General features: G+C 49.6%; 1 protein-coding gene across 1 annotated transcript in view; it reads left to right on the top strand.

Annotated features, from left to right (window-relative positions):
• Positions 1 to 4,728: 4,728 nt before the first annotated feature.
• COTL1 (coactosin like F-actin binding protein 1) overlaps positions 4,729 to 27,994 on the top strand; it is a 43,987-nt gene continuing 20,721 nt past the window's right edge. The window contains exons 1-2 of the mRNA XM_082438322.1: positions 4,729 to 4,992; positions 5,257 to 5,339. Of these exons, the coding sequence (XP_082294448.1) occupies positions 4,916 to 4,992; positions 5,257 to 5,339 (160 nt within the window). The 5' untranslated portion in view covers positions 4,729 to 4,915. The remainder of the gene's footprint in view (positions 4,993 to 5,256; positions 5,340 to 27,994) is intronic.

The following is a 27,994-nucleotide window of genomic DNA, read 5'->3' as shown; positions in this document are numbered from 1 at the left end:
GAACCCGTGTCCCCTGCATTGGCAGGCAGATTCTCAACCACTGCGCCACCAGGGAAGCCCCCAGCACCATTTGATAAAGGACTACTCTTTCCCCATGAAATTATCTTGGCACCTTTGCAAAAATCAATTGACCATAAATGTATGAGCTTATCTCTGGACTCTCAAAAGTGTTCCATTGGTCTATGTGTCCACTGTTATGCAAGTATCACCTTCCTTGACTCTTCTCTCACCCTCACCCCACAACCACCCATTCAACAACTGTAAATTACCTGCCCCCCTGGGCCCAGTGCCGTGCTTGGACCTGAGCATACTATGGTGAGTGAGATGGACACCCTCCCTGTCCTCGTGGACCTGACATTCTTCTGGGAGTGGATAGACAACATAGTTGTAAAGAGATGCAGGAGAAAGGTGATCTCAGATAGCTATGACTGCTAAGGAAAACAAAAGGCTATGTGGCAGAGAGTGACCAGGGGAGGTCCCAGAGGGGGCTGCTTTATATTGGGATGTTGGGGAACCCTCTCTGAGGGGCAACCTGTGAGGTCTGAATGAGAGGTCAGCCATGCAGAATTTGGGGTAAGTTGTGCAGCCAGAGGGGCAGAATTTGCCTGGAGATGAAACTAATACAAAAAGGAGGGCAAGGACTTCCCTGGTAGCACAGTGGTTAAGAATCTGCCTGCTAATGCAGGGGACACCAGTTCGAGCCCTGGTCCCAGAAGATCCCACATGCCGTGGAGCAACTAAGCCCAAGAACCGCAACTACTGAGCTTGCACTCTAGAGCTCACGAGCCACAACTACTGAAGCCTGCGCGCCTAGAGCCCGTGCTCCGCAACAAAGACAAGCCACTGCGATAAGAAGGCCGTGCACCACAACGAAGAGTAGCCCCCGTTCTCCGCAACTAGAGAAAGCCTGCACGCAGCAACAAAGACCCAACGCAGCCAAAAATAAATAAATAAACTTATTTAAAAAAAAAAAAGGAAAAAAAGAGAGCAAAGTAGAAACATGAAGAAAGATAGAGGCCAAGCCCTGATGAAAACATGCCTGATGCCTGAATTCCCCTAAGTTTGGGACTTCCCATTATGGAGTCATTGCTTTCTCTCCACTGTGTAGGCCTATTTGAACTGTAATCCCCTAGCCCTCCTAGACTGTAATCCCCATGAGGGCAGGGAGCATATTTGTCTAGTTCAAATTTGCACCCAGGCAGCTTTTACATATAACATTGTTATTACCCAAGTTGAAGAATCCAGAGATTTCACAAAAAGATTCTGAATTTTTTCCTTTTCTTAGACAATTGGAAGGCTTGGTATGGTCATGCTAGGATTCTTGCCTGGCAACTGGGGTGGGTCTGAGAACCAGAGGCCCCCTTTAGATGGCAGTTCAGAAGAAGAAACTGACACCCAGAAGAGGATGACCTTCAGAAGAAATTTTTTACAGGCTGTGTGCTTGGCTCATTTACGTTACGTGCCTGCCCCCTACAGGCAAGTGGGTTTGTGACCCCCCTTGGACACATAATAGGCCCACTGTCAGGAATGAATGAATGAATGAGTAAATGAATGAATGAATTTATACACTCCCCCAGTTCTTGACATAGTAGCTAGCATATAATAAGTGCCAAATATTTTGATTTGATTTCTCTTCTAAAGAAACATGAGTTGAATTAGATTGCTTTCTTTATTGTACGCATCCTGATTTAAACAAATATTCACACACCGCATTTATTTCTGGTGTACACTGTATTTTTGTGCCTTAGCTGGGCACGTGGACCTCAGGCTGCTCAAATTTAGGGTTAGCCTCAAAACCAACCCTTTACACTTTCAGTCCAGTAGAGGGCAACAGCAACTTGGAATAGGAGAAACACAGTTAAGGCACACCCCCAGGATCCCTGAACCACAGAATCAAATCCAGGATGGAAGTCACCTTGTTGTTGTTATTTAATATTCTTACTAGGTAATGTATTCATGGGTTTAAAAATAGAATAGAAGAGAAGAGAAGAAAATAGAAGTAAAATGGTATATGATGAAATCTCCTTCCCTCCCCTTTTCCCCTTGTGTCTGGCTTCCTACCTCACTTCCACCTCAGGTACAACTGTTATTTTTCTCTTGTATGCTCTTCCAGAGGTGTTTATGCACATGTAAACAGATACAAATATCTCTGTAAACCCTCCCCACACTTTACCCAAAGGTAGCAACACAAAAAGGTGTTTTGGACATACTGTTCTATACCTTGTTTTGTTCGATCATGAAGTAGATTGTTGAACTATCCATAGCAGTACATAGAGAGAAGGCCCCCTACTCTCTCTGTCTTTCCAGCTGCAGACTTCTCCGTGGCACACCTTTATCATCATCTATTCAGTGGGGGGGCTTCTGCTGCCAGAAACAAAGCTCAGTGAATAACCTTGACTATATTTTGCACACACCTGAGTATGTCTACAGCAGTGGCCATTGGCTCCAGCTGCACATGAGAATGACGAAGGGGGCTTTTAAAAATCCCACCCCCCCAAGCCATACCTCAGATCAACTACATCAGAATCCCTGAGCATGGGACCAGGGCACACAGGGAGCCCTATGTGCTGTTGACATCTGGGGAAACTGACTGGTCGAGAGCACATAGATCTCTAAATTTGCTAGATATTGACAAATGGCTTCCACGGCTGCTTCTACCAACTTGCACGCTCACCGGCTTGTATGAGAGGCCTGGGGGTTCACAGCCTCACTAACAAAGCATGCTCGTCAAACTTTGCTTTTTGCTAACCTGCTCTTTTTTTTTTTCAAGATATCGCAGTTTCGCTTTAATTGGCATTTTTCTTATTAGGGCTTGAGATTGAACATCTTCTCATGTGTCTAAGAGCCTTCTGTTCTGTCTGGTCATATCCTGTGCCCACTTTTCTTTTCTCTCTCTCTCTCTCTCTTTTTTTTTTTTGGCCATGCCACATGCCTTGCGGGATCTTAGTTCCCTGACCAGGGATTGAACCCGGGCCCCACGCAGTGGAAACAGAGAGTCCTAACCACCGGACCGCCAGGGAATTCTCTCTTTTCTCTTTTTTAGGTTGGTTTCTCTACATGTCAGCAAGACAAATTCTTTGTGATTTGAGTTGCAAATACTTTCTACTGCCTTGTCTTTTGTTTTGTTTTTTCCCCTTGAAGAAGACTTTTTACATATTGGAATGTATCCATCTTTTGTTATGGCTTCTGTATTTTGAGTCATGGTTAGAAAGACCTTTCTCATTCCAGTCTTATAAAGGAAGCTTCCCATGTTTTCTTCTGGCACTTTTGTGATTTCCTTAATTTGCAGGCAAATCTTTGATCCTTTTGGCATTTACCCTGATCTGTGGTGTGAGGTATGAATCCATCTTTGTTTTTCTTTCTAATGGCCGATTGTCCCATTACCTTTATCAAGAAGTAAGGTAGGAGCTGCATCAAACTGGAATTTCTTTGTTTTTGTCTTTGTATTTATAGCAACATCAGCTCCTACTTTCCTGTAAATGTGGTCCCATCCACCCCCTCCCCCCATTTACCTGTTCAATGCTTGCTTGATTGATTTTTGTTTGTTTGCCATTGAGAATTGAGAATTTTATTACTAATCGGACATTGTTCCTGACTTTTGGGGTTTCTATTTAGGATTTATTTTAGTTAATAACCAACAACGATGACCTTTTGTTGAATGTCTAATATATCTGTTTACAAGTATCGGTTCCGTTAATCATAAAGCAAACCTATGGTGTCAGTACTATTATTATTCCATTGGAGGAAAGTAATCAGAGAGTTTTTCAGGCTTCTCCAAGGGCCCACAGTTAAAAAGAGGCAGCACCAGATGCAATGCAAGAGCCGGGTCTCTGGGGTCTGGGCTTTTTACTTGCCTTGACCCTGTAACTCGTCTTTGTGGAATGATTGCAGGAGGGAATCATTGCAGGAGGGAATGAATGAGTGAGTCAGTGAGGGCAGAAAGAAGACAGAATGAGTCAGCTCCTGCCCTCGGAGGAACCCAAAGGGGGAGATAAGATGTGAATGCAAATAACCGGAACACAAAGTAAACAGTGATCCCACCAGCATTTTGGAAGCAGTCCAGTTTCTATTCCCTCCTATTTAAAAATGCTTAATTCTTTCCAATTCCTCCCTACCTAGAAACCAGGGAGCCATACACTGGGGCAGGGGCAGTCTCCTTGGGTTTGATGCATTAAGTCACACACTTGGAGGTCCCCTGTGGAGCCCTGCGGCCTGGTGGGGGGGGGAAGGGAGGGAGGGAGATAGAGGGAGGGGGATAGAGGGGAGGTGGGTATAGGTAGGAGGGAGGGGGGTTAGGGAAGTGGGAGGAGCAAGGAGGAGGAGGGGAGGCAAGGGAGAAAATGAGAAGACAGGCTCAAGGAGGGAGGACGGAGAAGGAGAAGAGAAGAGAGGGAAAGGAGAAAGAGGGCTTGGGGAGGAGGAAATGGGGGGAGGAGCTGGGGGAGTGGGAGAAGGAGGAAAGGGCTGGGGGATAGAGGAGAAGAGGGGGTAGGGAGAAAAAGAGGAGGAGGAGGAAGGAGGAGGAGGGGGGGAAAAAAGTCCCCTCCTCCAGCCCCCACCGCAGAGTTGCGCAACTCACTCGGGCTGGGATTGGTCGCTGCCACGTAAAGACGCCCCGCCCTCTATGCCCTGCGACCAATAGCGAGAGGAGGCGGGGCGGGATGCGTCCTGGGAGACCAATGGCCGGAGGGGGGCGGGGCGGCGCGGCCTGGGTCTGGCGCGCGCTCCCGGCGCTCTCGGAGCCAGAGCAGCGCTCGGAGCTCAGAGCTCGCTTTCCCCTGCAGCTGTCGCCGCCGCTGCCCGCCGGCCCGCCCTTGGCGCGTCCCCGCCCCGCTCTGCTCCGATCCCTGCAGCCGTCCCGGAGCGCGCTTACCTGTCGCTGCCAGCACAGTATCCCCGTTGCGGCACCGCGGCGATGGCCACCAAGATCGACAAAGAGGCTTGCCGGACGGCGTACAACCTGGTGCGCGACGACGGCTCGGCCGTCATCTGGTGAGGAACTTTCCTTCGCTCTCCAAGCCCCGCTCCCCGAGCTCGCAAGGGGCCTGGTGCACTGAGCGGTCTTCCAGACCGGACGGATTAAGGGTCATCCCGTGCTGTCTTCCCGCAGCCTTAACCCAGGACGGCGTGGAAAGCCAGCGCTGGCTTCTCCCTAGCCAGAGCATCTTTTAGATTGTCCTGCTGGAAGCTCGGCACTGTGCAGCTACCAACGCTGATGTGTGTGTGTGTGTGTTTTTCTCTTCTCCCAATCCAAAGGGTGACTTTTAAATATGACGGCTCCACCATCGTCCCCGGCGAGCAGGGAGCGGAATATCAGGACTTCATCCAACAGTGCACAGGTAGGGAGACGCGCCATCTGGAGGAGTTCCCCGTCTTTTGGGATATTGTCAGTGCCGGGGAGGGGCGGCAGAGGCCAAACTGGGCGGAGCCTGTGGCCACCCTGGGCGCCTCTGACACTGTAGGAACCAGATTTGAGCGTTCTAAAGCCTCACAAAGCCTTCTCCCCTCTGGGCATCCAGAGCGATCAGAGGCGACCGCCTGGCTTCCTCTCTCGCAAGGTAACGTTTCCAGGCACGGCAGCTCCTTTGCCTCCTGCGGGTCGCTAGTTTTCCACCGTCAACTGCCGCGGTTCCAAACTCCTGGTCCAGCCCTCCCCGCTTTCCCCTTCCACCGGTCAGTGAGACCCAATAAAAACAATCCTGGTGCTTATTGCAGGAGCTAGAAACGGTCAGCTTCACCCACCCCCCCTTCTCCCACAATCGTCCGTGTGCTGGTGATATGATTTTATTTGTAGACTACAGAACCAGATATGAAAGGGTGCCCACCGTAGGATCCCATTTATATGAAATGATAGAGAAGGCAAAGCTAATCTGTGGTGTGAAAAGCCAGAAGAATGCTCATATTTGCGGGTAGATAGCCACTGATGGGGGGCGGGAGGGGCACCCGGAAGGCGGTGTAGGGTCGGGTGGGGTTGGAAATGTATTTTGATCTGCGAGGCAGTTAAACAGGTTTGTACATATGTAAGAAATCTTTCAAGCAGAATCCTTAGGATTTCTAAACTTTGTGCCCTTCCTGCGGTGTGTTGAACCATTAGGAGGAAAGAACGCATGCAGGTAGAACCGCAATCCCCCATCCCCACCCCATAGAAGCAAAAGGCCCAGCATCATTGGTAATAGGGCCTTTTAAAGCTGAGATTGGAGAATGGGCTCTTTTCCAGGCTGTGGTCTCTAGCTTGGAAACAGATATATTCAGACACAGGCAGTGCAGCCTGGAGGTTAGGGTGGGGACTCAGTCAGCAAGGTGGGTTGGAATCCCCGCGTGGCCACCCTCTAGCTGTGTGGTTTGGGTGGGGCAAGTTACTTAACCTCTCGGGGCCTTGGTTTCCTCACCTGTAATCTTAGAGGGCTGTTGTGAGGATTGGTGAGTCAGTACCTGTGCAAACGACATGGTCATTTGTGAAATAAGTATAAAGTACTCATCGTGCCCAGGATCATGCGACAGCCCCTTTCCTTTATTCAAATGATATTTCGCATTTACTCTACTTAAAAGAATATTTATAAAGTGTCTGCTATGGGCTGGGTGGTACTGAGATTTTTTTTTTTTTAAATCTTCTTTCAACTAGAACGTCTTCCTAAGAGCTGCCTCTAGACGTTCACTCACTGCTTCTGGAAAGGATTGTTTAAAATATCAGACGTGCGAAGTACTTTCACAACTCACACCTAATGAGGTGCACGGGGCCCCTTGTGGAGAGCTGGTGGGGCCTGGGTTCCAATCCTGGCGGAGGACCCCAGTCTCTCAACCACCTCTATCCTTCCGCCACCACGATGACTGCTTTTACAAGTGGAATAAGTGCAGACTCCTGGCCTTCCCCCCATTTGGGAGGTTCAGCAGTATTTTTTGCCTTGCTGGCTCTGAGGCTTTCTCATAGGCCGGCTTCTTTCCTCTCTGGACGGTAAGGTAGCAGTTTCCTCCTGCAGGCCATCCATCACCCCACCCCCCATCAGACTGGGGTCTCCCCCGCCCCCTGCCTCTGAAGCTATTGTTCTCTCCATCGAGTGGGAGAAGGTGACCCCCGGAAGAAAGAGCATCCTGTGAGTAGGTTCCGAACAGATGCTCCTGGCCATCGGGCGAGGCTGTGGTCAGAGAACACTTCCTCCCTCCCTGGGGCTTTGTGGTTTGCTAGTCAGACCCTTCCCCCAATGACAGGAATGGGAGTGGGGAGGGCCTGGTGGGAGAACTAAAAATGCTTTCCCTGCTGCTTGTTGATCTTATGAATGGGCTGTGGGATCTGAAGGCTCCGTCTGCTTTGGCTGGAAGTCCGCCTTCCTTCCCCAGCCATCTGTTGGACAAATGTATAGGCGAGTTATGGTTGCCGTGTCTGCTCTTGTTTGTGTTAGAAAAAGCTGGTTCCATCCCACTGCCGTGTCCTCATAACCCAGTGACCAAGGATTCAGAACGCTGAGTAGTAACTTTCTATATGCAAGTCACTACACTGGACATGCCTTGTCTCCGTTACTGAGCTTGCTTCCCTTCCATAGGTGAGGAAACCAAGACCCAGAGAGGTTAAGTGACTTGTCAGAGATCACACAGCAAGGTCGTGGCAGAGCTGGGACTTGAACCCGGGCAGGCTGGCTCCGAGGTCTGTGCTCTTGGCCCCTTCTTGCTGAGGAAGTGGTTTAGGGTCTCATTTCTAAGCCATGAGGCTTCTTCAGTGATACAGCAGGTTCTGGTCAGGGCTTGTGGGGTTGTTTGCAGGTTACAAAAGACACATTTGCCTATTCGTGTGATGCAGGGAGGCTTCTTGGTGGCCCTCATCCCCAGCCAGGTGTCCTGACGGGCCTGAGGCTCCCGTGCTCTGCAGATAGGCTCCCGCTCTGGTCCAGCTTTCCATTTCCAAACCTCTCACGAGGTCACAGCGGACCTGGGAGCCTGAAAACAGCACCTGGTCTCTCCTCCATCTGCACTGTGGGGAGAGGAGGAGGGGGTGGAGGGTCCCCCCCCACCCCACCCTGGGCTCTCTGTCCTCCCTGACAACCCCTCCTTGGGCATCCTCTGTCTGAAACACCCTCCTTCACCCCTCCTGTGCCCTCTGGCTACTGTCTTCCTTCTCCTGTCCTTCCCCCAGGTTTTCCAGAATGGAATCTGCCCGTCCAGCCTCTCTCTGTCACCTCTCCTCAGCCCGCAGGCTGGCCTGTCCTTGTCTGCAGGAGCTGCTTCCTCAAGGTCGTGGATCTGGAAGGTCGCTGGGCCCTCGTCCTCCTGTTTCTTTCCGCCGGCAGGATTTGGAGCCCTCTGTGCCCCGCGCTGGCTCTTCTGGCGCTGGACTCACCTGGCCCCCTTCCTTCTGTGCTAAGTGCTCCATCACCGCCTCTGCTCTTGCTTCTTCCCCCAAACTTCAGTCCGTGTGGGATGGTGGGAGATCTGTCAGGGGCGGTGAGAGAAGCCCAGTGCAGTTAGCTTAAGCAAAAAAAAAAAAAAAAAATCAGTGTAGCTTCCACGGTTGGAAAGTCCAGGCCAAGTACTAGCTGCAGGTAAGGCTGCCCACACTCAACCTCCCCTCTTCCTGCTCCTAGCTCTGTCTTCCTCCTTTATTGCCCTTCTTGGGGGCAGGAGGGCAGGTTCTCCCTGAGCGGTGATACAGATGGCCACTAACCATCCCAGCTTCCAGGCTGCGGGCAAAGCCATCCTGACGGGGATAGACAGACTCTTAGCCACCGATTTCAATGGAAGTCTCCAGACTGACAGACGCTGTTTGGCCTGGCTGGGTTCATGTGTCCATTGTGAACCAATCACCACCATTCTGGCTGGCTAGACCTGGATCAGTGCCCACCGCTGGAGTCGGGGAGGGGCAGGCCCACCCAAACCAGGAGACAGAGTGGGGGAGGGTGGTTTCCTAAGGGAAGAGTGGAGGGGGGGCATGTTGCTTCCAGAAGAGGGGCAAACCCAAAACAGGTCCATGGCCCCCCTTTATTGCAACAGTCTCTCAGCCCTTGTTCTTTCTTGTCCTATATCCATTCTACCCCACCCCAACCCCGCACTGGGAGTAACTCTTCCTAAAGAACGGCTCTAATCAAGTTTCTCCTCTACTCATTAACCATCTATGGCTCGCATCTGCCCATGGCATTTACAGGCTGCCTGCTTGCCATTCCAGTCTGTTGGTCCCCACCCACATCTCCTGCCCAATAGCTCCCCACACCCTTCTTTGTGCACCTGTGACCTGACCCTGTGTAATACTCCCAGCCTGCAGGCCAGTGATTTTGGAGGTTCCCTCCGGGTAGAATTCCTCTCCCCTGTATCTGTCCATCTGGGATTGAGCCGGCAAACCAGTCTAGTGCAATCCCTTCTGTATTTCAACAGCCAGAACCCTGGGGAATCAGAAAAGCTCTAGATTCACATCCCAACTCTGCCCCTTGCTGTGTGGCCTTGGGCAAGGACATCCCTTTCTCTGTGCCACGGTTTTCTGCTCTGTAAAATGTGGGTCCTGATGGTGCCTGCCTCTGATGGTGACTGGGAGGGTTAACTGAAATAATATGTCTAGAAGGAGTGTCCAGCCCCTCCCTGATGCTTTAGTTACTGTTACTTTTTATGTCATTATTTTTCTTCTCCTAGCACTTAGGATGACAGTGTGCTTTCTGCTCTGAAGCTTTCAGTGCATGCCCCAGCTCAGCAAACAGTAGGCACTCACCTCTGGGTTTGCCCATGAGAGGCGCTCAACGCCAGGCTGGCATGCAGTAGGCCCCACGTGGGCATGCATGAGACCTTTAGCCTGGGCCTGCATGCAGTAGGTGCTCAGTACATGGTAAGAGGTGGTTAGCACAGTGGTTAGAGGGCTGGGCTGCTTCAGACATCCTGGGTTCAAATACTTGCCAGTCATGTGATCCGGAGCAGGTGAGTTCATTTGCTCATTCTTTTGCTATAATGTGGTCATTAGGAGGATTAAGGAAACAGGTCCACGGTGCCAAGGATGCAGTAAGTGCTCCATAAATGATAATCACGATGACTGTCACCTTATTGGTGGATTTGTTGTGGAAGTAAGGTATGTGGTCTGAGAGCACCAGAGAGATGGGAGGGGGAAGAGATGATGGGGAGGGAATGGGTAGTGAGCTGTGCTGGAGGGTCTTTGGTTGCCCCAACAGAGCCCCGGGGAGTGGGGAGGAGCCAGGGCTCAGCTGGCAAAGGAGAAAGGAGCTGTTTGGCAGACTGACTGGTCACGTGATCTCTCTGATCTCAGCATAAGGACTTACAGATCACGTGTGTGTGTTGGGGCAATGGCTCGGGCTGTCTATGAAATCATGTCTTGCTTCTGTACCTTACAAGTAATACACGTCCTTTGCAGGATACTCAGAAAGCAAGACTAAGCAGAAAGAAGAGAATAAAAACCAGATATAGTTCAGATATAGTTTAACGCTCAGAAATTTGTTCATTCATTCGTTTGTTCCCTCTTTCCTTCCTCTAAGGTATATGAGCGGCTACTCTGTAGGGTACTGTTCTAGGCACTGAGGATAAATATAGAAGCAGAGAAAGCCCCTGTCCTCATGGAGCTGATGTTTTATTGTCATCGCCCAGCCTTTAAAGTGGCTCCAGAATGTTCTCTCATATAAATGTAGCATTGTTTAATAGGTCTTTTATTGATGGACCCCAAAATACTCTGTTGCAAGCAGTTTTATTTTAGAATCCAGCCACCTGGGAATGAATCCAGTTTTCTGTTGGTGCAGATTTTAGAGCTGATCAGTTACAAGCATCGATGTTGGAGCCAGGGTGTCTTGCCTTGACTTGTAGCCTTGCTGCGCTGTGTGACCTTGGTCAAGTCTCCCAGATTCTCTGTTTCCTCTTCTGTAAGATGGGGATAGTAATTGCACATGGTGTACAGGGTTGTTGTGAAGGTAAATTGACATGATACACATAAAGCTTGTAGGGCAATGCCTGGTATAGAGTGGCGGCTCAATAAATGTGGTTACTGTTAATGTAGCACTTTGGAAGTTGGTCTCTCTGGGTGCAGATGATATTCCCATGATGCTCTGGTGAGTCTGGAGTGTTCAGCTCAAACATCACTCACAGAGAGATGTGGGGTTGCATGTTTTTGTCTGTCCAGCATCCCATCCTTTGGAGGAACTTCTCCCTGTCATTTTATAATAATCCTGCTCAGCCAATGTAGTTCCAGTGGGGCTGACTCTGCCTCTCCCCACTGGGAGGGCACATGACCCAGATCTGGCCAATCAGAGTAAGCCATTAACTGTTAACAAGTCTGTTAACTGATTGGTTCAGGGTTGGGCCCAGGTGACTCAAGTCAAACCAATCAGCTCCATCCCTTAGACTTTGGGTCCCTTTATCTTTCTCTGGGATTAAGACCTGTAAGCACATTGAAGGCTTGGGGCTTGCAGCACCCACCAACCATCTGGAGAGGGAACCTGAGAACTCAGGTATAGAGCCAAAGATGGAGGATGGAGAACAGATGACATGGCTTAAACTCCTGGATCCAGCCATGCCTGAAGCTCTCTCCTGGCTGTTTGCTTTCATGAGCCAATTAATTTTTTTTTTTTTTTTTCCTTAAGGCAGCTTGAGTGGGTTCTTTCTCATTTCCCTCTAAAAGAGTCCTGGTCATAGCACCCAGGGTAGATGGCTGGGACAGGCTAAGAGAGGAGAATCCAGGTTGGGCAAGGAATTCAAAACCTCTCATGTGAGAACTGACTGAGGAAATGGGGCATATTTCACTTAGAGAGACACCTCAGGGGGACAGGAGTGTTGTCTTCAGATGTTTGAGGAGCTGCCCTGTGGAAGGTGTGGACTTCTTCAGTGTTCCTACCCTCATCCCAACCCCATGTGGTAGAGCACCAAACAGTAGAAATTTCAGGGACGGATTTTGGGTTTGCCTGAGGAAGAACTGGCCTCAAGTTAGACTGGGCTGTCACTGGAGGTAGTAAGACCCCCATCATGGGAGGTATGTTAGGGGAGACTGCCCAACTCCTTGGCATAGCTATTTAAGAAAAAGGCCCTTCTTGACCATGCATTCTCCTTGTCTCTCACAGCCCCCTTCTCTAGTCTGCTCTGCTCCCAAGAAGAGTGACAAAATGCATTAGCTTAGGTATAGGTAATGCCCCTCTGGGATGGGATCAGCCCTACCAGGAACTGAGTGTGGCAGTGGGATGGTTCCTAAGGAAAACGGGGTTGTCTTTATTGTTAAAGAAAAAAACCATTCATTCTAACTCTTGTTAAAGAACAGTAAGGCAGGCTTTGTTCAGGGGACTGTTGTGGTAGGTGTAGGGACCCCTACAGGGGAGACAGATCGGGTCCAACTCTGAATACAACCAGGAAAAGTGGGAATTTATAGTCAAGGAGCAAGGTGGGGATCCGTGGATAGAAAGTTACCAAGAGGAAGGGTCAGGGATGAGGGGGGATTCTGGCTGAACTGACCTAACGGGGTACTTGCTGAAGGCAGGCCAGTGATCCGACATCACCGGGGGAGGGTGGGGATGGGGAGCCCAGTTAGATATCGAGGGTGATTAGATATGGAGGATGGGGGATTCTGGCTCAACTGACTCGGCAGGGTCCTTGCTAAAATCAGATAAGGCAGGGATGAACACACAAGTCCAGAAGTCGAGACCTAGTCGAAAAAGAGCTCAGAAGAGCCTGGTTAGAGTTTAGTCAAGGGGAGAATCTTTGCTGTTCCTGCAAGAGGGATGGGACGGGAAAGAGACAAATACACTTGCTGCCCGTGGCCTCTGCCTGTGCAGCTGTACGACACACGTACAAGTGGCGGTCTATGTATTTTGCTCTTCTACATGTGGATTTTTTTCCCCTAGCTTCGCTCAAATTTAGAAATGGGAGTGAGAAGGGAAGAAGAGAAATTGTCTAGTGAGTCTAAGGCAATATGAGGTCAGAAGGAGGCTGTATATCTGTGACAGAGCTTTGGACATTGTAAAGTGCTAAATAGTCTGTTCCTCAGCATGCAACAAACGTTGATTGAAACATTGTTTCTGTTGCTCCAGAAACAATGTTGGGTGATGGGTCTTAAGTGGCACCTGAAGGGCTATTGAGACATTACCTCACAGTTTTCTGCAAAATTCACTCTCCCACTGCCTTCTTGGCCCACACATCCGTTGCTGAGAGGTCCTGAGCTGCATTGTGTGGCTTCTTTGTGTCATGAGATGCGTGGGCTTGGGACAGCTCTTCTGGGTGATATTTGTGCTTGCTTTGGAGTTTGTGGCCCCATCTCCCATGGAGAAGGTTGCTAGATGTCCCTTTTCCTGGTTAGTAGGGTGTCTATGGTTCAGCAAAAGTGTTCAGTTAGTTGAAATGAATTGAGTTTCTGCTCCTTGAAAATCTTTAGATGTTAATGCAAACTTTTTGAAAGTATTGCTTGTGGATCGTATAGATGTTATATCTATGTCCTCATCTCCCATCCTTTTTTTACCTCGTTACATCCTGGCATCCCCCCCATAGCCAGAGCTTGGCACCCCATGCACAGGTCCTTGGTCACCTTCTGGTGGCCAAATGTAGTGGCCGTTTCTTTGTCTTTTTTTAAATAAATTTATTTATTTTATTTATTTATTTTTGGCTGCATTGCGTCTTCGTTGCTGCACGCGGGCTTTCTCTAGTTGCGGCGAGCTGGGGCTACTCTTTGTTGCGGTGCGCGGGCTTCTCATGGCGGTGGCTTCTCTTGTTGCGGAGCACGGGCTCTAGGTGCGCGGGCTTCAGTGGTTGTGGCTCGCGGGCTCTAGAGCGCAGGCTCAGTAGTTGTGGCACACAGGCTTAGTTGCTCCGCGGCATGTGGGGTCTTCCTGGACCAGGGCTCGAACCCGTGTGCCCTGCGTTGGCAGGCGGATTCTTAACCACTGCACCACCAGGGAAGCCCCGTTTCTTTGTCTTTATTCCACTTTCCCTCCTTGCAGCCTTCGTCAGCGACCACTACTTACTGAAAAGGTAATTTTCCCTTTCTTCTGCTTCTGCCCTGCAAAGCTTGCCTAGTTCTCCTTTTCTGTCTCTCATCTCTTGCTCTCACTTCCTTCTGCTGGTTCTCCTTCCCTTTCGTGCCCCATAAGTGTTGGTGTTTTCTGGGGTCCACCCTTGGCCCTGGCTTTTCCTTCTCCGGGACATTTATTCAGTGCTTGCTGTAGGGAAGCCCTTTGCTGAGTGCTGAGTTGACTCTTTCCCGACCCTGGCGAGTTTGCCGTCCAGGCAGGGGTGGGGATGGCAGGGGGACTTTTCTCTCCGTTTAACAACCTTTTGTAGTTTTTGCCCGTAAGGTCCAAACGCTTAGAGATGACATGGAATGTCCTTTAGGATGGGATGCTGGCCAGCTCACCCCACTCATGCACATTCCCAACACATGATTCTGACCCCATGGATGCCAAATGCCCCACACTGTGTGGGCGCTTTGCATGTATTACCTCATCTATTATAATTTTTCTTATCCATGAGGGGTGTGTGTGTAATAAGTACAATGGACCAGAGTAGGAGTCAGCCCCATTTTACTGATAAGGAATCTGATGGTTTCCTTGGAGACTCAAAAGTCACTTGCTTGGTAGACTCACAGATATAGAGAACAAACTAGTGGTTACCAGTGGTGGGGGGGGAGGGGCAAGTTAAGGGTAGGGGGAAAAAAGGGTTATTATGGGATTATAGGAAATCATGTGTATGAAACTTTTGAAAATTGTAAAGCACTATGGAGTTTAAAGAATGTTTCACCCCATAAACAAAAATTTTTTAAAAAGTCACTTGCTTGAGATGGCACAGTAGGTAGAAAAATTGGACTTTGAACCCAGATCTGTGTCCGAGGCTCCCAGCCTTTCCCCTGCACTGTGCTGCCCTGCCTCCCCCTTCCTTGGGACTTGTGCACAGTCTTCCCTCTTCCGGCCCTGTCCTCGTCCGTTTTGCTTTCCTGGAGGACTTCTATACATCCGTCAAGGCCCAGTGTAAATATCCCCTCCACTCAGATGCCCTCCTTGCCTTTGTGATGCCATCACATTCTGCGGTGGTTACATATGCGTCTGTTTCTTCAATTCCATGGCGAGATCCTGGAAAGGGAGACTTTGTCTCTCTGGCGGTGGTATCCTCAGTGGAGCATCTCCACCCCTCATGGTTACCTGGTTCCAATCTCTCTTTTTATTTATTTACTATTATTATTTTTTTAACATCCTTATTGGAGTATAATTGCTTTACAAGGGTGTGTTAGTTTCTGCTTTATAACAAAGTGAATCAGCTATACATTACATATATCCCCATATCTCTTCCCTCTTGCGTCTCTCTCCCTCCCACCCTCCCTATCCTACCCCTCTAGGTGGTCACAAAGCACTGAGCTGATCTCCCTGTGCTATGTGGCTGCTTCCCACTAGCTATCTATTTTACATTTGGTAGTGTATATATCTCCATGCCACTCTTTCACTTTGTCCCAGCTTACCCTTCCCCCTCCCCGTGTCCTCAAGTCCGTTCTCTAGTGGGTCTGCATCTTTATTCCAGTCTTGCCCCTAGATACTTCATGACCATTTTTTTTTTTTTTTTTTTTAGATTTCATATATATGTGTTAGCATACGGTATTTGTATTTCTCTTTCTGACTTACTTCACTCTGTATGACAGACTCTAGGTCCATCCACCTCACTACAAATAACTCAATTTTGTTTCTTTTTATGGCTGAGTAATATTCCATTGTGCATATGTGCCGTATCTTCTTTATCCGTTCATCTGTCGATGGACACTTAGGTTGCTTCCATGTCCTGGCTATTATAAATAGAGCTGCAATGAACATTGTGGTACATGACTCTTTTTGAATTATGGTTTTCTCAGGGTATATGCCCAGTACTGGGATTGCTGGGTCATATGGTAGTTCTATTTTCAGTTTTTTAAGGAACCTCCATACTGTTCTCCACAGTGGCTTTACATTCCCACCAACAGTGCAAGAGGGTTCCCTTTTCTCCACACCCTCTCCAGCATTTACTGTTTGTAGATTTTTTGATGATGGCCATTCTGACTGGTGTGAGATGATATCCCAATCTCTTTTTCACCAGTGGGTGTGTCACTCCCTTGTGTGGACCCAAGTCGTGGGCTGTAGCACTTACTAACTCCCCAAGCTATGTCCACATGACTGTTCATGTATCTGTTTGGTGTCTGACTCTCCAGCTAGAATCTGAGCTCCTGGGGGGCAGAAGCCTGCTCTGCCTGGTTGTCTGCTGTACCCTCAGCACCTGGAACAGCACCTGGCATTCTCCCCAGGTGGGTGTTGAATAGATGAATGAACACAGTCCCCTGAGATGCGTGAGAGCTGAGCTCACCCCTGGACGGCCCGCTCTTCCCTCTGCCAACATAACAGCCCAGTGGCCCGTATGGAGGGCCTGTAGGTGCCGAGGCTCTGAAACCCTCACCCGCACTGGCCTCTGGCCCAGCTCCCTGCCCCGGAGCCCGTGCGTGGCTGCATTCCTCACCGACTTAATTTGATGCTCTCGGCTTTGCAGATTCCGCTCAGTGGCCTCTGCAGGGGCAGGTCCCCAGAGGCGTGTATGTGAAGGCAGGACTGTTAACCTCAGCATTTTGGGTTTTATTTCAGCAGTGCATTTGAAATTAACCTGCCTGACATCCTGTTTAATTCTGGACTTAGTTTCTGGTCATCTGTCTCATTTTTCCTCATGTACTTAATCTTTTTTTTATCATCCGTGCATTTGTGTAAGCTTCCTTGCCAATAATAAGTAATAGTAATACTTCAAAAATAATGGTGAACACTGGGCTTTTATTGTGCCAGGAATTGTGCTGAGGTCATTGTATGAGTTTCCTGTGGCCGCTGTAACAGATGACCACAAACTTAGTGGTTTAAAACAACGTAATTTTCTCATCTTAGAGTTCTGGAGGGCAGAAGTCCAAAATCAACCTCACTGGGCTAACATAAAGGTGTGGGCTGGCTGTGTTCCTTCTGGAGGCTTGAAAGGAGAATGGATTTCCTGGCCTTTTCCAGCTTCTAGAGACGCCTGCATCCCTTGGCTCGTGGCCCCTTCCTCCACCTTCAAGGCTGGCAATGGCTGGTTGAGTCCTCACGATGCCATCTCTCTGATTCTTATGCCTCCCTCTCTTCCGTATTTGAGGGCCCTTGTGATGACTTTGGGCCCACTCAGATCATCCGGGATAATCTCCCCATGCCGAGATCCTTAATTTAATCACACCCACAAAGTCCCCTTTGCCGTGTCAAGTCACAGAGTGAGTCACAGGTTCTGGAGATTAGGATGTGGACATCTTTAGGGGCCATTGTTTTGCCAGCCAGAGTCATCTAATCGTGATTTCATTTCATCGACACCGTGACCCCATGTCGTAGGCCCTGTTGTCATTCCCATTTCATAGACAGGAAAACTGAGGCTCAGAGCCATAAAGGCACTGGCCCGGGGTTGCACAGAGGCGGAGCTGTGTTCTTTACCCAGTGCCTGTGCTCCTGGCCACCATTCCTGACACCCTGCAGCACTTGCAGCTGAAATTCTTTTGAAACAAGGAGGGAAGACCAAGGGCGAGCTCTTTTCTTTTTTTTCCTCTCCCCCTCCCCCAGTTTTATTGAGAAATAATTGGCACGCACCACTGTATAAGTTTAAGGGGTACAGCATGATGGTTTGCTTTACATATATCATGAAATGATGACCGTAATAGGTTAACATCCACCATCTGATATAGATACAATAAAAAGAAAAGAAAAAAAATTTGTTTTTCTCCTTGTAATAAGAACTCTTAGGAGCTATCCTCTTAACAATTTTCCACAAGCTTTTTCTTGAATGCCAAGGCGCAGACCCGAGGCCTGTGCCTCTGGCTGGTGGTACATTTCTAAGAATATGCAGCTCAGAGGTACTTTTTCTGCCTTTATTCAAGTGAAAAACCTGCGATGGTCTCTGGGGAGCAACACTCCTTAATTCAAACGCCTCCATTCTTCCCAGGGAAGAATTCTGACTCTGCTACTTTTGACCGAAAGGATGGCCCTTGGAGGTCATCTGATCTGGCCCGGAAGTAGTGTTCTTCCTCTTTTTTGGCTATAATTCTACCCTGGCTCTAGAATGGAGTGCACTGTTCATGGTTTGCAAATAAAGGAAGCTGCTGCCTTGGGCAGGCCGCAGGCCCCTCTGGGTCACACGCTGGGGCTTCTGAGGAGGAGCGAGAAGAGCCAGGCTCTGTGCAGGCCCTGTGTGAGCTCCCTGCCCAGCCAAGGAGGGCGCCTGTGTTCACTCCAGTGAGCTCTTGCAGCCCTGAGCTGGGATACCACTTGCTCTGTATTTTTGTGTTTGTGTTTGTTTTGTTTTGTTTTTAATTTTATTAAAGTATAGTTGATTTACATGACTTGCTCTGTTCTTTTTTTTTTTTTTTGGCTGCGTTGGGTCTTTGTTGCTGCGTGTGGGCTTTCTCTAGTTGTGGTGAGCGGGGGCTACTCTTCGTTGCGGTGCATGGGCTTATTGCAGTGGCTCCCCTTGTTGTGGAGCACGGGCTCTAGGCACGCGGGCTTCAGTAGTTGTGGCATGAGGGCTCAGTAGTTGTGGCTTGTGGGCTCTAGAGCGCAGGCTCAGTAGTTCTGGCGCACGGGCTTAGCTGCTCCGCGGCATGTGGGATCTTCCCGGACCAGGGCTCGAACCCGCGTCCCCTGCATTGGCAGGAGGATTCTTAACCACTGCGCCACCAGGGAAGTCCCACTTGCTCTGTTCTTGATTTGCCAAAACCTACTGCCGTGTGTTCGATTTGGGGAAAGTAACTTACTCTCTTCTTTGTCGCTTTGTAACTACTCATTATCCAACAAATGCACATTGCGGACCTACTATGTGCCAGGCACTCTTAGTACTGGGTAAGTTGGGGGATCCAGATCACAGAGCTTACATTCAGTGGGAATGCAGGGGCAGCTAATAGACAAGCTAGCAAATCTGATCTCTTCAGAACGAGATGAGTGCTAAGAAAATGAAACGAAGCAATGGGCCAGAGATGGGTTGTGGGTAGGCCACTGTTAGCCAGGGTGGTCAGGGGAGGCCTAAAGAGGAGGTGACGCTAAGGCAAGACCTGAATGAAAAGGAGCCGGGCATGCGGGTATCTGGGTGAGGAGTGAGCCCAGCAAAAGGGGAGGCCCTCAAACCAAACATCCGATAATGGTCTAGCTTCCAGAATATGTAAAGAACTCTTACAACTCGACAATACCAAGACCAATAACCCAAGTAAAAAATGGGCAAGGGATTTTTAAAAAATCTTTTTTTAATTTATTTATTTTAGGCTGCCTTGGGTCTTTGTTGCTGCACGTGGTCTTTCTCTAGTTGTGGCGAGCGGGGGCTACTCTTCGTTGTGGTGCGCGGGCTTATCATTGCGGTGGCTTCTCTTGTTGCAGAGCACCAGCTATAGACGTGTGGGCTTCAGTAGTTGTGGCTCGTGGGCTCTAGAGCACAGGCTTAGTAGTTGTGGCGCACGGGCTTAGCTGCTCCGCGGCATGTGGGATCTTTCCGGACCAGGGCTTGAACCCGTGTCCCCTGCATTGGCAGGTGGATTCTTAACCCCTGTGCCACCAGGGAAGCCCTGGGCAAGGGATTTGAATCGACATTTCTCCAAAGGAGACATACATATGGCCAGTAAATACGTGAAAAGATGCTCGGCATCATTGTCATTAGGGAAATGCAAATCAACCCGCAGTGAGGTACCACTTCACACGCAGAAGGAGACTATGAAAAAAGGTGTTGAGAGGACGCTGCGACTCAGAACCTTCATGCACCGCTGGTGGGAAGGGAAACTGGTGCAGCCGCCATGGGAAACGGTTCAGCAGTTCCTGAAAGGTTAAGCCTGGCTATTTCATGCCTTAGTATCTACCCGAGAGAGAGAAAACACACAAAAATTTGTACCTGAATGTTCACAGCAGCGTTGTTCACAATCCCAAAAGTGGAAACAACCCAAATGTCCATCAGCTGATGAACGGATAGACAAAATGTGGTCCATCCCTCAATGGAATGTTACTCAGTCATAAAAACAAATGAAGTACTAATTCATGCTGTGACATAGGTGAACCTTGAAAACATGACGCTGAGTGAAACATTATGCTGAGAAGTCAGACTTGAAAGGCCACATGTTGTATGATTCCATTTATTTCAAGTTTCCAGAAGAAGCAAATCCATGGAGATAGAAAGCAGATTAGTGGTTGCCAGGAGTGGCGACGGGGGACGAGGAGTGACTATTCACGGGGATGGGGTCGCCTTTTCAGGTGATGAAAATGTTCTAAAATAGACGATGGTGATGGTTGCACAACCTTGTGGATGTACTAAAAACCAATGAGTTGTACACTTGAAAGGGGTGAATTTTATGGTATGTAACTATCTCAGTTTTTAAAACGTAAAGAAGATAGGGGGTGGGACTTCCCTGCTGGTCCAGTGGGTAAGACTCTGCACTCCCAATGCAGGGGGCCCGTGTTCCATCCCTGATCAGGGAACTAGGACCCGCACGCATGCCGCAACTAGGACTCCACATGCCGCAATGAAAGATCCCACGTGCCGCAACTAAGACCCGGCGCAGAATAAATAAATAAATAAAAATAAATAAATAAATAAATAAATAATTTTTTTAAAAAAAAAGAAAAGAAGAAACGGGGTGAGGGGGGTGACGGAAACCCAGCAGGGTGGTGGCCGTGCGTGTGCAGGGAGGTGGGGTCAGAGGACTGATTTTGCCTGAACAGCATGTATTTTATTCCCGTGTCTTTTGTCCTACGACCTTGCAGAATTTCGCCTTGGGCCTTCCTGTCCTTCCTTCCCACGTCCACATTTGTGGTTCTGCCTGCCACTTTTCCCTCCATGTCCGACCTCCTTTTTTCCCCACGGCCCCTTTCCAAACGCACGCGCCCCAGACACGCTGAGCCCCGCCCCTCGCGCTCCCACGTGGACTCGATCATCTCCCGGCTCTCATTTCCCGCTGCCTCCGTGTGCTCTGAAAAATAGTTACCCACATCCTTATCGTCATCACTGTCTGGCGTTTTTAGTGTCGCTGCCTCTGTGCCAGGTTCAGTTCTGAGCCTTTCCGCAATTCTGATGGGGATTGACAGCCAGACACAGCACCGGACCCACGGCTGGGTTTTCATCTTCCAGTTCAGCGCCTGGCACCAAACTGGTGCCCAGGAGATGTTTCGTTGCCTGCAACTGTTGCATCGGACATGGGTACTTAAAGGAAAGCGGAAGGTCTGTCTTGGATGTTCACGTGCATTAGTAACTAAGAGAATCAGTAAAAGAGTGAGTTGACACAGCTGTAAATGTGTGGGCGGACTCCAGGGCTCCGAGTGTCAACAGCTACGGGGATGAAAACCACTTGTGTGTCTGTCCCCGCCACTCGGGGGCTCTGAGGCAGGGACAGAGAACCTCCCCCCCACACCCAGCTCAGAACATTGGGGATCAGAGAGGGGATGCCAGTGAGCGCTGGTCACACAGCAGAGAGAGGCAGAGTGGGGACTTGAACCTGGGTTTCCTGGATCTCTGAGCTGCTGAGGGTTGGCGTTTGCTTTGCACCTCTGGGGCCCCGTGCTTGGTGATGTGAGCAGGGAAGGGAGAGAAGAACCCCCGCGTTATGCAGGCATTGCTAATCCTAGCAACACCATGTTCTTGGGCTGCCCTTCCCGTGTGCTTTTATTTACAAGGCACATTTGTCCAGACCAGGCAATTGCTACCTGTCTGTCCACATCTGATTATTTCTGCTGGTCTCTTCATTAGAATCTACACCTTTAAAATCCAGGGAGGGGATTGGTTTTATTCTTATAAGATAGCATCTCCCAGTGAAGTGACACAGCTGAGGATTGGGGACCAACCATGCTTCTGAGCTGCTAAAGAAGGTGGGCAGAGGCTCCTCATTTACTCAAGAAATGTTTATTGAGCATGGACAGTGTGTCAGGCACCGTTGTGGGCACTGGAGATGTCATACGGGACAGGATTCCTGTCCTCCTGGTGTAGGGATGAGCAGACTGCAGGAGCCCTCAGGGATGTCATTCTGAGCCTTTAAACTCTTGTTTTACACACAGTAATAATAAGCTAATTATATGCCCCTCTAGCCTGTGGCAAGTCAGAGATAGAGAGAGGGGCTGGTAGAGGAAGGCATTTTGAACTTGCCCGCAGAAGCTGGTGCTTTTGTCTGTGGAGTTCTGTCAGAATCTATCCCTCAAGTTGTTAACATGGGCCCCCTTCTTCCTCATTACCCTGTTAGCTGGATGAACTCTAGGTCATCCTTCAAGACCCGGATCAAACATCACCTCCTCTGTGAAGGCTGCCCTGATCACCACCCCACAGGCAGAGTTAATTTCTTTCTTTCTTTGATGTTCCCATATGCCCTGTGATGCCTCGTGGCTATGGTGCTAACTTCATTGTGTCCACACGCTTAGTTTTTCTTATTTGCCACGCTGGGTTGTGTATTTTTTGAGGGTTCATATTGTGTCTTATTCAGCAAAGTCTTTGAACTAAAAATTGTCAACAAGTGTTTGTCAGATGACTAACTAACAGCGATGGAAGAAACAGCAAAACTATAAAAAGTGGACACGAGAATGCAGCGCTGTGCACACCGGGGCGTGTGGTGCTCAGGCAATCAGACACCGAATCCTTCAGTGTCTTCGGAGTGTCTCATTGTCAACGCTGCAATTAGGTACTCAGAGCCTCCAGGACCCGGTTACAGCCACTGTTCTCTAAGTCAGAAGGTGAAGCCAGACGTAACACACTGACTTCCATTTAAGGAAGTAAAAGTAATCATTAAAAAAAAAAGTTATGGTGCTTTGTCACTGAGGGAAAACCTTTAGCTATCCTGATAATTTGGGTCTCCAGATCAGCCCATTCCCTGAGGGTTCTACCGAAGTAATCATCTTTCTTTTTCCTCTGGCCATTCTGTACTCCATTTTCTTGTGTTCTCTGTCAAACTAGGAAAGCTGGGTCATTCATTTCACGAAAATGCAACGAGGAAGGAATCATTTGAGAAGTCTGCTGCTTTGAGGAAGGGCTGGGACAAAGAATCAATGTGCATAGACAGTGTGATCTCACGTGCAAGGGCTGTATACACGTCCACGGAGCCCTTGTCCTCCGTGTCCAAGAGAGAGAGGACATTTAGCACTGCCAGGTCTTTGTCTGTCGCTGCCTGGGCTCCCACATCAGCAGCTTGCTGGAAATGATGCAGCTGTGGCTACTGTCCAGCTGTCCCTCTGCCCCAGGCGGCAGGATGTTTGAATTCTTTCCTGTTTCCTTTCATGCCCGCTCTAGGGAGCTTGCTTGGTGGAAGCTGACAGCTCAGCTTTTTGGCGTGTGGGTTGTTTTTTCCCTTACTGAACCTTGTTTGCATAACTTCTTAGGGAGTCTATATAAGGTAAGGGCAGCTTCAGCCCAGCTCTGGGGCAATTTCCTGCTGTCTCCTTCCCCCTTTCTTTTGTCTTGCTCTGAAGTTCAGTGTTGGATGGAAATTATGAATGGTTACTTCTCTCTCTCTCTTTTTTTCTTTCTGTTGACCAGTAGATATTTATTGGGTGCCTACTATGTGGCTGGTGCTGTGGTTTGTGCTGGGGATATGACAAGAATTGGACAGATATGAAAGCAGCTAAAGAGATCAAAGGACATGCACCCAGAGGTTTACTTAGGTGCCACTTAGGGAGTTTACTAGGGTTATTTCGGTGGTGAGGCTTTCTTTTTTCTCGCTTGTTCGTGTTCCTAATTATTCTACACCTAGTATGTGTTTTGTGTGTAATGAAAAAAATTGTTCAGAGAATTTGCAAAAGTGTGAGAAAACCTCACACTGCTTGACTTGTGGCAGATCCTCTGTCTCCTCTGGGTTTTGTCCTCCAGCCAGTGCCAGCTTTGGGAAAAGGCAGAGGGGCAGACAAGGGTCTTTTTTGGGAGAAGGCGGGGTCCCTGGATCAATGTGGATCTTGTGTCAGGGTCACCACCGTGGTGAGCATACTGGGTGTGACCAGTCAGAATCTGTCCCTCAATGATTCTGAGCCTCAGGAGATTTCAGGTGTGTGTGGGAGGGGTGGGAGAGGGCAGGGAGTCATTAAGAGCTTGGTGGGGATTATGTGCCGTTCATAGTTGTTGGGAAATTTATTAGAGCAGCTCATCCTGGTGGCCTTGGTGATTCCAGATAAATCTGACCCCCCTCTTTTCTTCACCACTCTTCCCATGCCCTCTGTGGTCATCTCTCCCTCTTTGTGCCGTCCTATTTCCTTCATATCCCCCCGCCTCCTGCCTTACCTCTACTCTCTTTTCCTAAGTCCCTCCCTCCTTTCTAGCCCTAGACTGGAGCTGGAGGAGAGAAGAGATGGGAGAAGGGGAGGGGCTGGTAAAAGCAGTTGATAGGAGAGAGAGAGGGAAATGCAGCGTTGAGAGGGGGATAGAGGAAGGCCAGGGGAGGAAGGGGCTGTAGAGTAGAGAACGCCTAGTGACCACTGCCGGCGTTTCTTTTTTTTTCATTTTGGCTGTGTTGGGTCTTCATTGCTGCACGTGGGCTTTCTCTACTTACGGCGAGCGGGGGCTCCTCTTCGTTGTGGTGTGTGGGCTTCTCATTGTGGTGGCTTCTCTTGTTGCGGAACACAGGCTCTAGGCGCGCGGGCTTCCGTAGTTGTGGCTCACGGGCTCCAGAGCTCAGGCCCAGTAGTTGTGGCTCACGGGCTCAGTAGTTGTGGCGCACGGGCTTAGTTGCTCTGCGGCATGTGGGATCTTCCCAGACCAGGGCTTGAACCCGTGTCTCCTGAATTGGCAGGTGGATTCTTAACCACTGTGCCACCAGGGAAGTCCACTGCCGACGTTTCTGAGCACAGTTCTGCCAGGCAATATCCCAAGAACTTTTCGTGCAATGACTTTATGCTGCAAATTAACTTACTTAGTCAGTGGAGGCAAGGAGCCTTGAAAAGAGGAACAGGACTTTGAACCAAGTGGGCCCTGCCTGGGGTCTCTAGGTCCTGAGGTGTCCTTAGGGCTGTGGGATTGACTGGCTCAGGAGCTGTTTCACACTGATAACCCATCCTTGGCCCGTGATGAGGCTTCACAGACCAGCCAAAGGGTCAAGTTCTTTTGAGAGTGGAGTTTTATGAACGCCCTGTGAGGACCATCTCTTCATGAACAAGACTCTCACTGAGCGGGGGAGGGGAGGGTGTCCACAGTCCGGAATTGGAGCGAAGGTCAGAAGGCAGCGAGCGGTGGTGTTGATGGTCCTCGGGGTCGGGGCTCCCAACCTTGCTTTGTCATCGGTTAATGGCTCCCCTGAGATGGAGCTCTGTGTGGTTTTGTGATGCATTTGGGAATCCTTGTTAATGATGGCTTATGTCAGCAGACACAGAGGTCACAGAAAAACTCCCTATTACCAGTACCGTAGCTCAGCAGCTCTTTCTCTAAATACTGCTCTTCTGTCTTGGGCTGTGGGATTCGGGGGAAGGGGGAGACTCTGCGGGGACCGTCCCGCTGGTCTTTGATGGGGAGATGGTCAGGAAACCAGGCCTAGATGCCTCAAATTCTGTAAATTCTGGTGTTGAGAAGACACACCATACCGGAAGCTCCTTTACACTCTCAATTTCTTAAAATAAAAGGTGCTGGTGGGGAGGAAGTGGGTGGGGCTGAACTCTGGGCACTTCACCTTTTCTGCCTGTGAGACGTTTTGTCTCACTCCCTTTCCCGGCCACAGGAGAGTGGGTCCTCTGAGCTGAAAACCCCATCTTCTCTTCTCACCTCTTCCTCTAGGTCAGTGGTTCTCAGGCTTTGGAGGCACCAGAATGCCCCAGGGGCTCATTCAAACTCACTTCCCAAACCCTATTCCCAGAGTTTCTGAATTCACAGTCTAATGAGTTCCTGGGCCATGCTGTTGCTGCTGGTCTGAGCACCACACTTTGAGAACTGCTGCTCTAGATGTAATCAGAGAAAAGGAATGTCTGGCTTCTTATCACTTCACCTCTCTGAGCCTCAGTTTCTCCATCTGTGAAATGGGATCGTGAGCAATGCTGACCGGACAGAGAGGTTGGGATGGAAAAACGTGCAGCTACATGTAAGTGCTTAGGACGGCGCCTAGCACGTAGTAAGTGCTTAGTAAACAGCCTCTGTCATCTTCAGGACCCTTGTTGGTCTTATCTGTGCCCCCTAGTGCTTGGCACTGTGGTTGACACACAGTAGGTCCTCAAGAAATACTCATAGGACGAGCGGCCACATGACTGTGTGTGCCTAGGAGGGCCCCTACTTTGAAACCGAGCAAAGTGAGCGTAAGTTTGGCAGATACAGAAAGCCAGCAGAGAGGCTGGAAGGCAAAGAGGCTGTCCTGTTGGAGGGATTTTTTTTTTTTTTTTTGACCGCACCGTGCAGCTTGCGGGATCTTAGTTCCCCGACCAGGGATCGAATCTGGGCCCCCTGCATTGGGAGCATGGAGTCTTAACCACTGGAATGCCAGGGAAGTCCTCGAGGCTGTCCCATTGGGTTTGGCAGTTAGGAGGCCACTGTGGACCTCGGAGGGCAGTTTCACCAGACAGATAGGGATAGAAAAATCGTCACCGTCCCCATCAGGCAAGCCTTTCACATCTCTTTCTTTTTCATTTAATCCTCACAACCAGCTTGTGAGGTAGGTAGTTGACCCATTTTGTAGATGAGGAAACTGAGGCTTAGAGGCATTCAGGAATCTGGTCTCATCACAGAGCTGGTATGAAGAGGGGATGAGTTTCTAATGGATTCCGGAACTTGGACTCAACCTGGATGCTGTAGACCAGAATGTTGAGACTGAATGGTCAAGGGAGCAGCAGGTGTAGACAGCTGTGCTGGGACCTCTCACAGAGGGAGCTCAGAGTGTGTGTCCCCTGGTATGAGTCCTGGGCCCGGGTGCCCCCCACCAGGGTTGTCCAGGGCTGCACCTCAACTTTTCAATCTCAGACTGGAAAGATGTGCCATTGGCCCATTGGGGACCAAGTGCCACCCCAAGGGTGACAGTGACCCCAAGTACCAACCTTCTTCCGGCCAATTTTGCCATCCTAGTGTGTATGTGCCCACTCGTGCATTCACACACACACACACGCACAAACATGCACACAGGCACACACACACACTCGTATATGCATATCTGATGGGATCAAGCTCTGCCTTCCAGGTGATGCACCCGTGTGCACATCCGTGTTTGGTCTGCCTGGTTTGTTCAGAGGAAGGAAGTTAGCGACTAAATGAGAACTTCCTCCTGCATTGACTAGTTGGAGGTCAAATGGGCTTAGGACCTCCTTCAGGATGCGTGGGGGACAGAGATCTGTGTGGGCAGCTGTGAAAATGTCACTCAGACCAACAGGTTTTTCATCTCAGACTTTCAGCTGACTTTTCAGTGTCATGCCAAATCCCGAGTGGCAGACATTTGTAAGCAAAACGTGACTCTCGGATTTTCAAAACCGTCAGCAATCTTGTTGGCCAGACCATTGTCAGATAAGCACCAAACAGGCACCCAGGAAAGCAGTCTCTCCTGCCTTGATAATTTAAATGACATTGGCCTGCAGTTCTGGAAGGTCTTAAAAGCCAGGTTCCCTGTGTCTTTGGAGGTGGGCGTGAGACTGACTTATCGGACATCTGTCTTGTGCCAGGTCCTGGGCTGGTACTTGGGACACATGGTTTGTAACTTTCCCACTGAGTTTGGCCAGTGATGGGGCGGTTGGGATCCAAGTGTGGTCATGGGATCCCAAACGTCCAGGCTGACCAATGAGGAAAAGGGAAATAGAGTGGTTGCCATGGAAACAGACTGCGAGTTCTTTTGCTGGTGTTGTCTTAGCCTTAAGAAGGCGCGAGGCATCTGAGGTGTGGCCCGCCTCCCCCTCAAGTCAAGGCTGCAATTTAATTAAACACTTTGGAGCTGGTTCTCCTGTTCCTCCAATAACACTACTCGGAACAGCGTGCTGGCTTCCCAAAAGCGGCCTCGATGCTGGGAAATGCTCGGGAACGAAAGTCCTGCACCAGCCGTGCGTGGCTGCGTGAATTTCAGTTCCTCAGCCCGGACAGCCTCATTTCCTGTGCTCACTTCCCACCCGCAGCTCTGCCTGGTAGCTCAGGCTCTGGGGAGAAGGTT

This window comes from Balaenoptera physalus, assembly GCF_965194825.1.
Source record: "Balaenoptera physalus genome assembly, chromosome: 19".
In the NCBI taxonomy this organism is placed as follows: Eukaryota; Metazoa; Chordata; class Mammalia; order Artiodactyla; family Balaenopteridae; genus Balaenoptera; species Balaenoptera physalus.
This window is presented reverse-complemented; position numbering and strand designations above follow the sequence as displayed.